Source organism: Watersipora subatra, chromosome 2 (assembly GCF_963576615.1).
Source record: "Watersipora subatra chromosome 2, tzWatSuba1.1, whole genome shotgun sequence".
Lineage (NCBI taxonomy): Eukaryota > Metazoa > Bryozoa > Gymnolaemata > Cheilostomatida > Watersiporidae > Watersipora > Watersipora subatra.
This window is the reverse complement of record NC_088709.1, coordinates 76,710,043-76,726,375: the sequence shown is the minus strand read 5'-3', so window position 1 is coordinate 76,726,375 and position 16,333 is coordinate 76,710,043. Positions and strand designations below refer to the sequence as shown.

The window sequence follows — 16,333 nt, the reverse complement described above, 5'->3', positions numbered from 1 at the left end:
AGGACAATTTATAGCTAGACAATTTATAGCTGAACAATCTACAGCCAAATTCTTTAAATGCTCTTGTTGTAATGTATCCACTTGTGTTGTAAGTTATCCACTCATGTTGTAAGTTATCCAATTGTGTTGTAAGTTATCCACTCGTGTTGTAAGTTATCCACTCGTGTTGTAAGGTATCCACTTGTGTTGTAAGTTATCCACTCGTGTTGTAAGTTATCCAATTGTGTTGTAAGTTAGACAATTTATAGCTAGACAATTTATAGCTGAACAATCTACAGCCAAATTCTTTAAATGCTCTTGTTGTAATGTATCCATTTGTGTTGTAAGTTATCCACTCATGTTGTAAGTTATCCAATTGTGTTGTAAGTTATCCACTCGTGTTGTAAGTTATCCACTCGTGTTGTAAGGTATCCACTTGTGTTGTAAGTTATCCACTCGTGTTGTAAGTTATCCAATTGTGTTGTAAGTTATCCACTCGTGTTGTAAGTTATCCTCTCGTGTTGTAAGTTATCCACTTGTGTTGTAAGTTATCCGTTTGCATTGCAAAGAATTCGCTTGTTAAGAAATTTTCTTAGTCCTGAAAGTAAATAACTCGTGGCTGTTGGAAACCTCTCCTCGCAATAACGAAGTTAACAATCACTATGTTTCCATGATGCGCAGTGCTTCGATGCAGCCCCCTCTGAAGTCGAGGGGATTGTACGTTTACATGCTGCGCAGTGGTTTTCAGCACATTAGCCAGAAAAGAAAAATTGTATAAATCGAATCGCCTGATGGAGAAATAGAATCGATCATGGATACCGAACATCAGAAACAGTCTTTTTATGCTTCTGTGGTCATTATACTTTCACTTACAATACAGATTCACAAGGTTTTACAAACCTTAACACAATTTTTACAAAGTAATATATTTTTAATAAGTATTTTTAAGTAATATATTATTTAAACGTTACTTTAGGATTTTCCAACTATTTTTCGAAAAGTGTTGGCATCGATAACAAAGTCTAGGAAAGTTATCACCTCATCATCCTCGTGGGTGCAGACCATAATTAAATTTAAGTGAAAGAAGATAGGAAGAATTGAAAAAACAAGATTAGCGGGATAACTTTTGTACTAGTTCATGGCCCTCGATGAACCGGCCTCCACAGCAAGAGAGCTATGTACAGCCACTGCGCAATGCCGTTTCCTTGCTGCGAATTTGCACTGGCTTCGCACTGATCAGTGCTCAGTGATTTCAGTGCGAAGACGCCGTTTCCATGATTCGGAGAGGGTGCAACTCCGAAGTACTGCGCATCATGGAAACATAGTGAATATGTTAGGTTTAAAGGTCATTAGGTTTGGTTGACTATTATCTAATATGTTTGATCATCTCGACAAGTCTTACCTCCTTTCATCTATCTGTACGCCGATAAGTTTTGCTGGATTGTCAAATAAGTTTGGTTTACTAGGTATTCCCTTGTCTGGAGATTTAGCTCTGCTGTTTGGCTATTTTACATGCAGTCGACAACGTTTCTAATTTTTCTACGGCTAAGATTATAAACTTCACCCTATATTCCTGCAACTCAATGATCGTCTTTTACTTAATTTTCATGAAATATATCCTTGAGTTAAACTTGAATGTCTGCATGTAAACTCCAGCCTACTTTGCTTCCAGCTGGGAGACTGCTCAGCAGTTGATGTTCAGCAAGAACTTCTTCCAGGATATGGAGTTCTATGATAAGAGCCATCTTTCTCCTAAGATCTACAAGGCCCTTGGCAAGCTCTGCAGCAGTCCTCAGTTTCAGCCAGGTATATCATCTCACAAATATAAAGTACTGGATAAACTACCTACTAGGAGAAACGATATGTTAATAACACTGATTTAATATCTCACATTCTACTGAACTTTAATTATCTTAACCCTTCCACTTTAGCACGGGTCCTTAGTAGTGGAGAGTCCTAGTTCTACTCCCATACTAGAGTATGGGCTATTAATCTAGGAGAGGCCTAGTTCTACCTTGCTACTATAGCATGAGCTACAACTCTGCGAGAGCCCTTGTTCTGCCCTCTCACGTTAGCATGAACTCTTAGTCTAGGAGAGGCCTAGTTCTATTCACATTTTGGTTTTGCAGAAACAATAGAAAAGGGCAGCAGAGCTGCAGCAGCAATTTGCCAGTGGATACACTCCGTGTACAAGTACGCTGAAATCTACAAGAAAATTGCTCCAAAACTCGCGAAACTGATGGAGGCAGAGGCAGAAGTGACTAAGGTAACTTAGAAGTACTCTCTCATGTAGCCAGCAATGTTGTGCATGTGTTTGAAGGTTGTTAATATTTAGTCATGAACAGCTACCACACCAAGATTTGGTATAGCTCATGTTCTGTGTAGTCGTTCATTTCTATTATAATTGAGAAGATTACGCCTACGTTCGACCAAGTGCATTGCAATTACGTGTTGCAGACGCAAGCAGAGCTTGGTCAAACAAGACTGTATGCCACAAAAACTAAAAAGGAGTTGGAGGATCTGATAGCTGAGCACAAGGAAGCGTCCCAAAGAGCCAAGGCTATAGAGCAACAGTATCAGGTGAGGATAATTTTTACTAGTTCAAAGTATGTTTTGATGGGCGCTTGTTTTCTACATATTGTAACCTTGTGCGCAACCATTTTTGTGTTCCTCTGTTTTTATGCTACAATCTCTGTGCGGCATCGTCTTCGCGTGCAACCGTCTTTGTGTGCAACCATCTCTGCACTGTCTCCTTAGATCAATGCTAGGAAACAGGAGGTTTGAAATCGAATAATTATTAGTTACACTGCACGGTGTTGGTTTGATATTCCATTGATGTGATATTCTGTTGGCGTGATATTTTGTTGGTGTGTTATTCTATTGGTGGGATATTCCGTTGACGTTGTATTCTGTTGATGTGATATCATGTAGTATTATATTTTGTATTGGGTTGATACGGTATTTCATTGGCATGATATTTGTTGACATTATGTTCTGTTGATGTGATATTCTTTTTACATATGTTGTTGATGTTATTTTCTGTGAAAGCAGGTCCTTTTACACCCTCAGTATACCCCTCGTAGCATTATTACTATTAATAACACACCATGTAACTCTATTGTTCCACAAAGTTCATAGCTCTATGAATAAGCAAAACAGGGCGTTAAATAAAGTTTTCAGTTTCTCCTTTCCTTTTCAAATTTGTCCTAAATGTCGTTAACAGAAGTAAATTATTAGCACTGTCATACATTGTAGAGAATAACTATGAATCTTTTGATTTAGTTACTTGGCTATTAGTACACACCCCTACTAGTTTTGTTAAAGGCATGTAAATTATGTGCATCCGTTGTGTTCAGCTTTCTTTCAACCACAATGTCAGGTGGCCATAATAATGTTCACAAGTAAATCTTTATGATTAAACTTACAGACGATGAGAAGGAAAATCACTGAAGCAAAAGAGGTGATGAACGACATGGACTTGCATATTAAAATTTGGAGGTCGGAGCTGATGGAGGCTGAAAATCAAATAGACTGTGCTCCAGGGGATGCCATGTTGGTAAGTTTAGGTGTCCACCTTTATGCTAAGTATAAGCCAAGTTTTTTTTACTGTAACTCTAGGTTATACCAATGATATACAGCCCCCCAGGCTGTATATCATTGGTTATACTGACTTGCTGATTCAATATCCTACACGCATATGTGGCATAGAGAGGATAACTCCTGCAGCTTGAGATTTCTTATCGAACAAAATTTTTGATAGCTTTAATTGGTTTATTTTATATAGGTTGCAGCCATCTGCTGTTATCAAGGACCTTTAGATGCACACACCAGAGAGAGGCTGACAAATGACTGGAGAGAGCGCTGTCACCAAAACCAATTTTTACGTAACAGCCAGTAAGTAATTTTTGACAGATAGCACTATAAACCTCTCAGTCACTACACATAAAACTGTCTGTATTTAGATATTATTATGACATTTTGTGTTCAGACTCAATTCACCAAACTTTCCTGTGATATTAACTGTTTTTCACTCACAGAAAAAAGCTCAGTAGGCACTCATGACGGTGGGTTTTATTTTTGTGTCATCATTTTCTTACTGCTACTTTTTTGGCCACCTACAGTGTAGAGCCTGAGCTCACTAAAATCATTACCACGGGACACATAGTCGACCCTCCTTCTGCTAATGACAAGATGAGAGTAGGCCTGAACTCACTTCAGACCATTCAAGGACCGACGAAAGCTCAGAAAGTGGCTAAGCAGCCAATAATAATCTCAGAGAACTTCTCACTGGGTAAGTATGGTACTACTATCTTCTATGGTACTCGTTGAGTATTTTCTTTTCAGTTATTCGCAGTTTGGACCTGCTTGCCAAAGAGATTGACAAGATATAGCAAGTGCTCCTTTAGTACTTTCTCATTTTGTCATATCTTAGAGTCTCTCCAGACTTCACTCTAGTTTCACTATTAACAGGTAGTTGGATTGATAGCAATGGCCTGTGATAAATTATTCTAGTTAGTTTATGAGGAAAATATTAGCTACATCCAATTATTTCATTATAAATTGTAAACTCTGCATCCATAGAGTGATGTAATGTAAATAAACCAGACACTTACACCATGACACTTCTGGTGTTATCTGTACTCAGTCATTTACTACAAGCACAGTTATAACATTTAATATGTAAGTAAGTTATAGTAAATAGTCGATGAGTGAAGAAGGATGATGGAGGGTTGAAGGATGATGGAGGGTCGAAGGATGATGGAGGGTTGAAATTTGATGGAGGGTTGAAGGATGATGGAGGGTTGAAGGATGATGGAGGGTTGAATGGTGATGGAGGGTTGAAGGATGGAGGGTTGAAGGATGATGGAGGGTTGAAGGATGATGGAGGGTTGAAGGATGATGGAGGGTTGAAGGATGATGGAGGGTTGAACGATGATGGAGGGTTGAAGGATGATGGAAGGTTGAAGGATGACGGAGGGTTGAAATATGATGGAGGGTTGAAGGATGATGGAGGGTTGAAGGATGATGGAGGGTTGAATGGTGATGGAGGGTTGAAGGATGGAGGGTTGAAGGATGATGGAGGGTTGAAGGATGATGGAGGGTTGAAGGATGATGGAGGGTTGAAGGATGATGGAGGGTTGAAGGATGATGGAGTGTTGAAGGATGATGGAGGGTTGAAGGATGATGGAGGGTTGAAGGACGATGGAGGGTTGAAGGACGATGGAGGGTTGAAGGATGATGGAGGGTTGAAGGATGATGGAGGGTTGAAGGATGATGGAGGGTTGAAAGATGATGGAGGGTTGAAGGATGATGGAGGGTTGAATGATGATGGAGGGTTGAAGGACGATGGAGGGTTGAATGATGATGGAGGGTTGAAGGATGATGGAGGGTTGAAGGATGATGGAGGGTTGAAGGATGATGGAGGGTTGAAGGATGATGGAGGGTTGGGTTGCTCGTCTGTTGCCAGCATCGGTTACACATCACCTACATGTATCTTGCGGTCTTCCGAAGTCAGGTTCTTGATGTCTCAGGATACCCTAAGAGCTTTTAATTTTTAACGTTTGACCGTCTCCTAGAGTTAGTAATCTCACAATTTATTGTGTCTACTTATCTACCTCTATAATTTACAGAGTCGGTTCTGAGTGACTTCACAGAAGTGAGTGGCTGGGTGCGAGAAGGAATTGGGCATGACATGCACAGCCTTCACAGCGCTTTAATGCTGACCACATGTGCCAGTAACCACAAAAACTACTGGCCCCTTCTTATCGATCCGGAAGGCAGAGCTGAGGCTATGCTACGTGTAACTAACAGACACACTGGTAAAGTCTCATTGGCATTCTATATCTTATGACTTCTTTTATTTCTCATTTTCTCTGTCATTTTTCTGTTTTTTTTATTTTTTGAATTTTGTATTGTGTATTTTGTCTTATTGATTTGCTTATATTAGTCATATAGTAGCAATCAACCAGCTAGCGTCTGGTCCTTCTGTATGCAGCCCACACTCTCTACGCCTCAGTCACACGCTTGTCTTTACTAGATTTATAGCTAGTCTATAGTGATAGTATAGTACTGATTCTGCTGATGTCTGGGTGGCCACACTATAAAAATACTGGTGAACACCGCACTTCTTCACCAAAACATACTGTAATAGCTAACCATCTTTTTAAGTATTTGGTTTAATCGATGAAAGACATATTGTAGTGAAGGTAAGGAAGTTAGTATACCATCAACACAACATATTTAGTTTATGTTAAATCAACATACAGACTTGACACTGTTTAGTAGACTGACATATCTCTGTAAAGACTGAGTCAGATTCATTGGATTAAATAATATAAACTGATCCCTGATTACTCTCACCAACCTGTAATAGTATACATCTAGTAGCTTCCTTTATAATGTTTCTCATTTCTATTAGTAATTGAATAAATTCAAAGATTTAAAAACTAATGGTCAAAGGTTTTGCAAAAAAGGTCAAAATCAGTCTTCTTTATCAATCTAGTTGGCTTTTACCAGACATGCCTATCATTATAATAGTATGTAGGCTTGCAACTTTGTCCATAGACATACATTATAGTAGCATGAATGTTCATGAATTTGCCCAATGGCTCATGTTTAGAGACAGTTTAAGGTCCAACTATTTTCTTCCATATAGCTCGAGTTCCACTTGAAAGCAGTGAACTAACTGACACTTCACGAGGACTGTCACTTTCAGCAAATGTCGTGCTGCCGCCAGTGGCTGGCGGAGGTGACACAACTCTTACTAGTGAGACAGAAAATGAATCAGTGGCCAGCCAATCGATCCTTAGTCAGACAAATAAGACCCAGTCTCTGTAAGTGTTCATTACTCAGATCTGATGCTTGCACGGCCAGTCGCTAGCCTTTGCCTGACTTTTGCTGTTTTTCCGCTCTCTGTAGATATTACTACAACTTTTTAGGTCTATAAGAAGGACTTCCAGTGGTGATGACTTGGCACCAGTCCAACTTGTTAAACAGCATAGCCAAGATATGCTTGACAGCCAGCTGCGAGCAGAAAGGAGCATACAAAGACCACCCGATAATTTGTGGGTTGTCATGGCTACGGATCCGAAGCTCGTGAAACGTGTTATCAATGCTCTTGTACATGGTGAGCCATTTCTTTTCCTAAAAAGCTATTTTTAACCTTGGATAGTAGGTGTGTTTTTAGTGTGTTTATATTCTCTTCTCTACTCTACGAAACCAATGATATAAAACCTCCACATGATAGGCGACGGCTATCATATGGATGGGGTTTAATGATCGAGCTCTGTTGGGATGAACCCGAACACGGCACCAGAACAAAAAATATGCTGAATAAAGCCCCTTGTAAATTTACAACTATAATGAACAATAGTGGTTATTTTACTGATCTTTTGGTTTCATTTTGTTGTCAAATAAATTTAGTTACCCAATATTGTCACTATTATGATCAGTCAGTTGCCATTCACAAGCGTTTGTGATATTAATAGTCGCCATTGTGAAATGGGCCACATTAGGTTTTGTATTTAGATTTTGAGTACAATAACTACCCTGCACAGCTTTGCCTGATGTCCCATCTTATTGGCCAGGTCAAACCATGTGACAACAATGAAAGACTTTGTCATTTTATATTGGGGGTGACAAAATATTAATCAAAAACTAAGGAAAAAAGGATGTTGTTGGGGTGATTTCGGGTAAATTATATTTAACTTTAAGCATATATTACGACGCCTACCAATTTCAAAATTGGTAAAAATAGGTAATTTAAAATGTTTTACTTTCCATGGATCTATTCTTTTGGTTAGGTATTACTCCTACACTCTAGAAATTTAAGGTCTGCTGATTCATGGTTTGTTATCCGCGATCGACGCATATTTGCAATAAAAACCTATACCCAAAAACCTAACAAGGCAATTCGACTGCTCCGTGAGAACTGTGTTAGCCCCAAAACCTAGGCTAGCACAATCCCAACAGAGCTCGATCATTAAACCCCGCCCATATGATAGCCGTAGCCTATCCTGTTGGGGGGTTTTATATCGTTGATGAAACATGTAAAATCATGTATTCTGGATTTTTTTAGGGGTTGTGCTTCTCGTCACCCATACAGACAAAAAGTCACTCCCTGACTTTCTTGTTGACATTGTTTATAAGAACTTTAAAAATGAGGAGGGAGGCAACTCCAGACATGTCGTGAACGTCAAAGACTTTATGTACATTGTGCATCCAGACTTCAGGCTGTATATGAGTGTCAGCACATTTCCTGGTGTCAAAGGTCAGTAGGTCAGTAGGTCAGTAGGTGTCTAAAGGAGGTCCTAAATTAGGAAAGTTAAATAAAGTCAAATCAATATAATAATTAGACTGTGATTCATCTAACTAAACTAGACAAACTATGTATCTGCAAGGCATGACTTGTTTATCTGAAGTTCAGTAATAAGGAAATAAGGCTCAGCCGTTGTTTTAATAAAATATACTTGAGCTGCAATTGCCATGCACTAACATTGATAAACTTGGACTAAGCTAATATCGTCATTGTGCAGGTGCGGGTGCTATCGGGGTGCAGTCTTTGATTCGCTTTTTATGTGTGAAATAAATTGACATTTATAGATATTGCTATCACTAATTTAGACTAAGTCTGTCTCATTTATTGGTGAGCCACTGCAAGAACTCATGCATATCTTTACTAACATTTGACAAGTCGTTAAAAAGGTGTCATTGTCTGATCACAGTCTCATGCTTTGACCTTGAGCACTGATTGAAATAGTTCCATTAATACTTACATCTGTTAATGAACTTATAGCAAGATTCTGCCGGTCTACAGCACAGCTTACAGCACACCTCTTTGAACCCGTATAAACCTACAAGCATTTGTATATCTCTAGGTTTTACAGCCTTCTGCGTTGAACCTGTAACCCTCCTTCAAGAATTTGTAGAATAACCTTGTGACAGCCTAACATTTCTCTATAAATCTTCTGCTAAACCATTACATTTTCTGAGAAAACCATTACAAACTTATAGCGTACCTCTATGACTATAGAGAATAACTTTACGATTGTATGGCATACCTCTTAGAACTTCCTAGTCATAGAATACCAGTTTATAAAACCATTTTACAAAGTTTTATAAAATGGTTTTATAAATATTTAAAAGTCCTTTAAATTTGTTAACACCTTGTTGTCTTTTTCTGTAGAATCACCAAATTTTAAGCCACTTGTTTCTTTTCTAATAGACTAGAATGTTCATGTGTATTTGGTCATTACTCAAAATACAACTACCAATCTAACCAGCCATTTAATGACATGTATGAAGAATTGTGGGTTGTTGTTTATAAAATGTTAGCTCAAGTTCCTAAATACTTTAACCAATCACAATCTATTTCCAGAGTAAAGATTTTTGCTACCAGTACGAGAAAACATTTCAGTGGTACATTTTCTTAAGCACCTATAATGTTTGTGGGACTATTGTGGGGAGATTTGACCTTGAGCAACAAACTTCACCCACATATTACTAAAAAAAAATTCTTTTTACAATTCTACAAACTTTTTGAAAGAGCTTCCAGAAATTCTCAGAGGAGGTACAAGTTTTGGCAATGGTTTAGCTTTATTCAATAAGATACCTAAGAAATTCTACTATCAGTTTTTGCTCATTCGTTTGACATGTAAGGGCAAGTGCTGCCGATACATTGGCCAGCTGCCCCAATATGCAATGCTTCATATACGTCACCGATAACTGGACAAGACTGTCATTGTTTTTTGACCCGTAGTCCAATGTGCAAGTACATTTTAGCCAGTTATCAGAAAACTGAAGCTTCAAACGATGGTGGTTCTACATGGAAGACTCTGTTTAACAGGATGATGTTAAGAGGTTGTTTCACTAGTAAATGGCACAACGGCATCTTCAAACCAATGCATTGTTTCAATTATTACTCATTTTCTGGTTAGGAGATGACAGCCGCGGTATTGCCTATGGACATTGCAATTTGATTGACCTCTCACACAGCCAGCAAGGTCGTGTTGATGCGCTTCTCAATGACATCATGAGAGTGGAGAAACCTGACCACGAAGCGCAGACGAGGTCTTTAGAAGGTGGAATGCTGCAGCACAAACAGGAACTTAATGCTGAGCAGGTACTTTGAATACTATAATCACGCCTATATCAGTCCGCAAAGTCCTGCTGAACTGGTACTAAGTGTACTATTGTCTGTCATCTACCAGCCTCTACTTTTGTACAGACCAGGCACCAGATATATTTTGGTTGACCCTGTATGACTCTCTAAATTTCTACCAAGTATATAATATAACCTAATATAATATGGTTAAACTCATTGGACCTTTTAAGTTTCCACCAAGCAAGCGCCTAACATAACACGGTTGACCCCATATGACCTTCTAAGTTCCCACCAAGCAAGTACCCAGTATAATATAGTTGACCCAAATATGACCTTGTAAGTTCCCACCAAGCAAGTACCTAGTATAATATAGTTGACCCAGATATGACCTTTTAAGTTCTCACCAAGGAAGCACCTAATATAATCCCACGACCAAACACTCGCTTCGCGCGTGTTTGGGAGCTTTATGATAAACGCATATGTGCACACAACTCTCGAAAAGTATCTACCGACAGGATGTCCACCAAACCTAGCTTCCAAGTAGTTGGATTACAAAAGTGCACCGACAGCCATACCCAAACCTTTGTACCGAAATCCCATCAAAAAATTTAACCATTTTTCTTTCGAGTCGTTTATGTATAATAATGATACAAAACACCTATACACCTATTTAAATATGTTACCAAGTTTGAAAATTGTCGACAATATCCTAAAACTTACCCATCTGATCGGATGATACATAATTAGAAAGATTAATTTGGCCTAAAATTGCCATTAAAACCTGACCAGCTTTTTTAATCAAAATTAAGACCGGCCAACAAAACGCCCATAAAGCCATGCGCGAGAGGAAATCAGCACCCCAAAAACTCTTGTGAGAGAAGTCAAAAAAACGATTGTGCCGCGTTATATGACATTATCAAAACCAGAGCCGTATAGCTTCAGAGTCCCGCATCAAAAACTGGAAACAAAAACGCTTGATTCCAACCAAATCCGATCGACATACTGATCTCTAATGGAATATTCTTACCTCGCTCTCAACATCTCACTTTTTTGCATTTACTTTATTTAAAAAACAAAATTTGTAGTTAATTGTAGGAAATTTTGTCCTTTTTCAAATGGTGTATGATACAACAATAAACTTTAAAGCAACTGTCAATGAGAGTAATTTTTGTTGGTTAATGTTGCAGCCTCTCCATTATAACTTACGGTATATAAAAATAGTTAACACGGCCTGTTTGTTTGAAAACGAGCGAGCTCCCATATATGCTTCCATTGGTCGCGGAACTCTGTGAAACTATACGGCTCTGATCAAAACAAGGAAGTAGGTTTGTTGATATTTAGTACTCTGTCTTCCATGCTTCAGTTCAGAATTGAGGAGTTGTTTATAGAAAATTGCAATGTCGCTGCAGATTATGTAAATTTTGGAAACTGATCCTCTTTTTTCTCAACACCAAGAACAAAAATTTACTCAGTTTTTGTGTGTGTACCATTGAATGGAGTGAACTTATACTCTCACTTTGGGTGGTAAGCTATAAAAACTCCTTTGGTTTGGCTGATCTAATAAGGATTTATTTACAATGATGAATAGCACTGCTGCTATACAACTGGTGCAGAATTTTACATGCCACAACTCATTTACGCCGCCCGCATTTCATCATGTGACTTTTGAAACACATCAGTTGTAATAGTAACAATATCAAACCAACAATGCTTGATCAAATCAAGTCAGCTGTGACCTATAAATTATAGACAGTTCTTGGTACAAATGCAGGCATCAAACCATCAAAAGGCTCAGTTTTATCATCAAGCTGTATCAATAAATATAAGTAGGACAATTGGCCAGGCTGTGTTTTTATATCTTTTTACAAATCCCAAAAGCGTCGTAATCCTCACTATTGCTACAGCATAAATTAGTAGAGTTTGACTAACAATGTCTGGTGTTAACCATTAAAAAGACTCACGTTTGTGCCTTATCCAGGAATCATGTCCACTTTATGATGCGGCGGATTGGGGGATGAAATGTGAGATGAAGTTTGAAAGTTTGAAAACACTTATATCCAGAATGTTCACTGTATTCTTTCAATAAGTTTTAATATATAAAAACCTTATTTGGAAATACTTAGTAAGATGCTATTCAGACTGTACGAGGATGAAGTTTCACACCTAACACACCTAAAATAATAAAACAAAATAATGCAAAACGGTGAGCTTCTATACTGGTGGTAATGATGATAATATTGTTTGTGATATGATTTCTGGTTAAGGTTTGGTTTGGATGAAAATTAGATTGTGACAGTTTAGTAGCTGTTAGCGTTTTAATGTTCTATTCTATTAAAGGTCCGCTCATAGGAACTACAATAGAAACAAAAAGAAAGTATTACAAACAGAAAGTATACAGAAGTGTTAACTAAGAAATGAGACTTAAGATGTACTCACATGCATCTTATCAACATCCCTTTTACTTACAATTGAAAAAAAACAAGAATTAAAAAACAGATTCTGAGAACAGTATAACAATAAACAGAAATTCAACATTGTGAAAGCCATCCGTTTCTACAGCCACAGTCAAAACGCATGCACATGTATCTAAGAGTACTGTTTACTCTTTACTCTGTCTAATACTAACTTATCTAACAAAACTATTTATATTATTTTCTATATAAACTTATTCGAAACTTTGTATGTCTCCTTTTCTATATTTCTATTATTATATATTTCCTCTGTTATTAGTTCGTATACAAAATACTTTACATATACTTATATAGGACCTACATATAAATCTATTTACAACATTATTCTATATCATATACCATTATTCCATTTCTATTACTTTATATACAACCTTACATTCCCCATATAGGCCTACTTTCCATTCACAACATTCCTAACATTTTTCTATACTTACACTTCTAAAATAGAACTTTTTCACCTTTATATATCTATTTATATTACACTACCAAATACAACTGTAATATCAAAAATTAACCAATTACTCATATGCCTGGTTTCAACCCAACTTTACCTCCAAAATAAATTGTTAGTTGCACTTTTTTGGAGTCGTGCTCCCTCAAATTTATTTTATATCATCTCGAACAACTCTCATTTACACTATACATTGTCAATTCCTGCTGACAACTACTTTTTCAACAGCCAGCAGTGCCCTTTTCTTTTTTCCATTATCACTTTGGTCGTGGGCTGTATGACAGGAGAATTTCTAGTATGGTTTACCCAGATATGACCTTTTAAGTTTCTGGACATAGTCTGCTTTATACAAGCCTTTAAAGGTTGACTTGCAACAAAATTCACATTACAGTTATTTGGTATCAAAAGATTCACCATGTCTTATTCTGTTGTGTTGTAAGTGCCAAATATGTGGAAATGTGATTACAAGCTCTTAAAAGCTCAAAAACGAAAAGCCGCCGTAGATTGGAATATCTTTATTTCGATGACGTAACCACAAAATTTGGTTATCGTCTTGTCACGTATGTTCTCACGTGAATTGAAAGGCCAATACAAAGCTCAATATAAAACTTATAGTAGTATTAGTTTATGACAAACACTTCAGGTTTTACCGAAGACCCCGTATCAAATATAAATGCTCGATACTTTACAGTTTTGTTACGGCATTATTCAATCGTCAAGTCGTAATCTGATCATGTGAACCAATACTTCGCAAATAATTTTTGCAGCACTTTTCAATTATCACAGGTGACCAACAGGCTCGTCATGATTATCAGACAATGATATGTACTCCTTCGAGCTAAGGTTAAAAAGTTTAACGATTTTTTACGGTAAGTTATAAGATATCAGTGCTAAAAGTGACAGCATTACAATGACGATAAAACAGATGCGTAAGAACAATAGACATAGTTTTATTGAATGCGTGAAGTATATTTGTGAAAATGTTTCGACGAATAAGGTTGCAGGAAAGTGTAAACAGACTCCAACTCTCACAACTACATCACATTTGAGCCGTTTTGCAAAGGGAATCCAAACTACGGCGGTCTCGTGTGGCTGCGATTTTCTGTTCGCTTTTGAGCTTTTAAGAGCTTGTAATCACATTTCCACATATTTTGCACCTACAACACAACAGAGTAAGACATGGTGAATTTTTTCATATCAAATAACGGTAATGTGAATTTTGTTGCAAGTCAACCTTTAACGTTGCTAGGGAATAGGTAATGATATAACATAGTGCATACTATATGAGCATTCAGTTTCCTACAGAGCTGGTTCTAGGTGTACAATGTTCTGCCTTGCATCAATGATATACACCCCTCACAGGATAGGTCACGGGCTCTTGTGGGCGGGGCCTAAGGATCGAGCTCTGTTGGGATAAACCCGAACAGGGCACCCGAACAAACAAATATGCTGAATAAAGCCCCTTTTCAATTTACAAATATTATGAACAATAGTGGATATTTACTGATCTTTTGGTGTCATTTTGTTTTCAAATAAATATAGTATCCCAATATTGTCATCGTTATGATCAGTCAGTTGCCACTCACAAGCGTTTGTAATATTAATAGTCGCAATCATAAAATTCTCCAAATTCGGTTTAAGATTTCGATTTTGAGTACAATAACTACACTGCAGAGCTTTGCCTGCTGTCCCATCTTATTAGCCAGGTAAAACAATGTGACCACAATAAAACACTTTTTCATTTTATATTATGGGTGGCAAAATATTAATCAAAAACTAAGGAAAACATGCCATTGTTCGGGTGATTTTTTGTAAATTATATTTAACTTTAAGCATACCCTATACTACGACCTCTACCAATTTCGAAATTAGTAAAAGTAAGTAATTTGAAATGTTTTATTTGCCATGGATTCATTTTTTTGGTTAGGTGTTACCCCTGCTCTGTAGAAATTCAAGGTTTGCTATTGTGAACCGCGAGTCTACTGAATGAATGAGCTAATGACATGATAACAGCGAGTCGTGTTTTCTAAAACCTAATAAGGTAATGCGACCGCCCCGCGAGAACTGCATTAGCCCCAAAACTCAGGCTAGCACAATCCGAACAGAGCTCGATCATTAAACCCCGCCCATTGCATGATCCTTTAGGTCTCTACATAGCAGTTGCTGGGTATTGTTGGTCATTCTTGATACGTTGGTCATTGCATTCCAATCGGGAAAAAAAATTTGATTTCTTGCGCAAAGTACTATAGAGTAAACAAAATATACCGGCGTTATTTAAATGGCAGAATGTCTAAGCATACAGCTTTATAAAATTGTTGGTTGTCCCGTTGACGACCTCTTAGAGCCTTAATATGCAAAGGTAGAGGTTGGTTTCTTTGCACTGGAAATGTTTAGATTTTCAGATGTAACATGTATGCAGTGATCAGTGTTTATGTTCCTCGTAGCGTGTTTATGAAGCTAGCTATCGCTCAACCCTCGCTAGCGGTAATCAGCATGCTGATTGGCCAGCAGCTTGTTTTCGTCAGCGCTGATGGTTAATAGAGCTAAGAAGAGTACATATCAATAGTGTACTGGAATAAGCAATAATAAAAGATAATTGATATATTACATTCTGTAATGTAGATATAATTAATGAATGGAATTGGTTGAGTCTCGTGGCTGCATAATCATTGCTCCAGATGCTATCAATTCAAATTCGTCTGTTTTATATATGGAGTTGAAATTCATCACTTGAGCTCTTCGTCATAAACATAATGCATAGCTTGTATAAGGGCTCTTACTGATTCTTTATACACTCTAGCAAGATACACTCTATAGTGGAATGTGGTACGTGATAAGGATTCATTAGTCTTGGTACATCTACATGCATAAACTTGGAGTTGTCTTCTAAATGCCATTTTCTGCTACATGTCTAACACGATATATACTTTTTTTAAACCAACGTTTGAATTCAATAAAATAATTTTAGCCTGAACAGAACAAAAGTCATAAGGTTCATTTGGTTATAACAGTGTGAGACCATTAAGCAAGCATTATTGCTTTATACTCAATTAAACACGTTCTTATCTGTTGTCAATTAATCCTACATGGCCTGGTTATGGTCTACCATTGTGTATCCTAGTCACAGTTGAAATTATCATATTTTCCTAAATTTATGATTCATACTTGATTGGAATTTGAATGCCTAATGTGTACCCCAGCTGCCTATCTCTATGGGATGAGCAGAAAGGGTATCCTCTCTGCTGAATTATCCCTATGCGAAAGGGACCTTTAGTTCATGTAGATCCTAACCGATTGTTTTTCGGCTCAACACACTAGGAAAAAAGGTTA

General features: G+C 37.5%; 1 protein-coding gene across 1 annotated transcript in view; it reads left to right on the top strand.

The window, feature by feature from the left end:
• LOC137388583 (uncharacterized) overlaps nt 1-16,333 on the top strand; it is a 56,441-nt gene that overhangs the window by 22,004 nt on the left and 18,104 nt on the right. Inside the window, exons 13-23 of the mRNA XM_068075064.1 lie at nt 1,652-1,785; nt 2,109-2,245; nt 2,437-2,559; nt 3,407-3,535; nt 3,764-3,873; nt 4,101-4,270; nt 5,610-5,798; nt 6,635-6,812; nt 6,918-7,105; nt 8,057-8,248; nt 9,915-10,099. Of these exons, the coding sequence (XP_067931165.1) occupies nt 1,652-1,785; nt 2,109-2,245; nt 2,437-2,559; nt 3,407-3,535; nt 3,764-3,873; nt 4,101-4,270; nt 5,610-5,798; nt 6,635-6,812; nt 6,918-7,105; nt 8,057-8,248; nt 9,915-10,099 (1,735 nt within the window). The remainder of the gene's footprint in view (nt 1-1,651; nt 1,786-2,108; nt 2,246-2,436; nt 2,560-3,406; nt 3,536-3,763; nt 3,874-4,100; nt 4,271-5,609; nt 5,799-6,634; nt 6,813-6,917; nt 7,106-8,056; nt 8,249-9,914; nt 10,100-16,333) is intronic.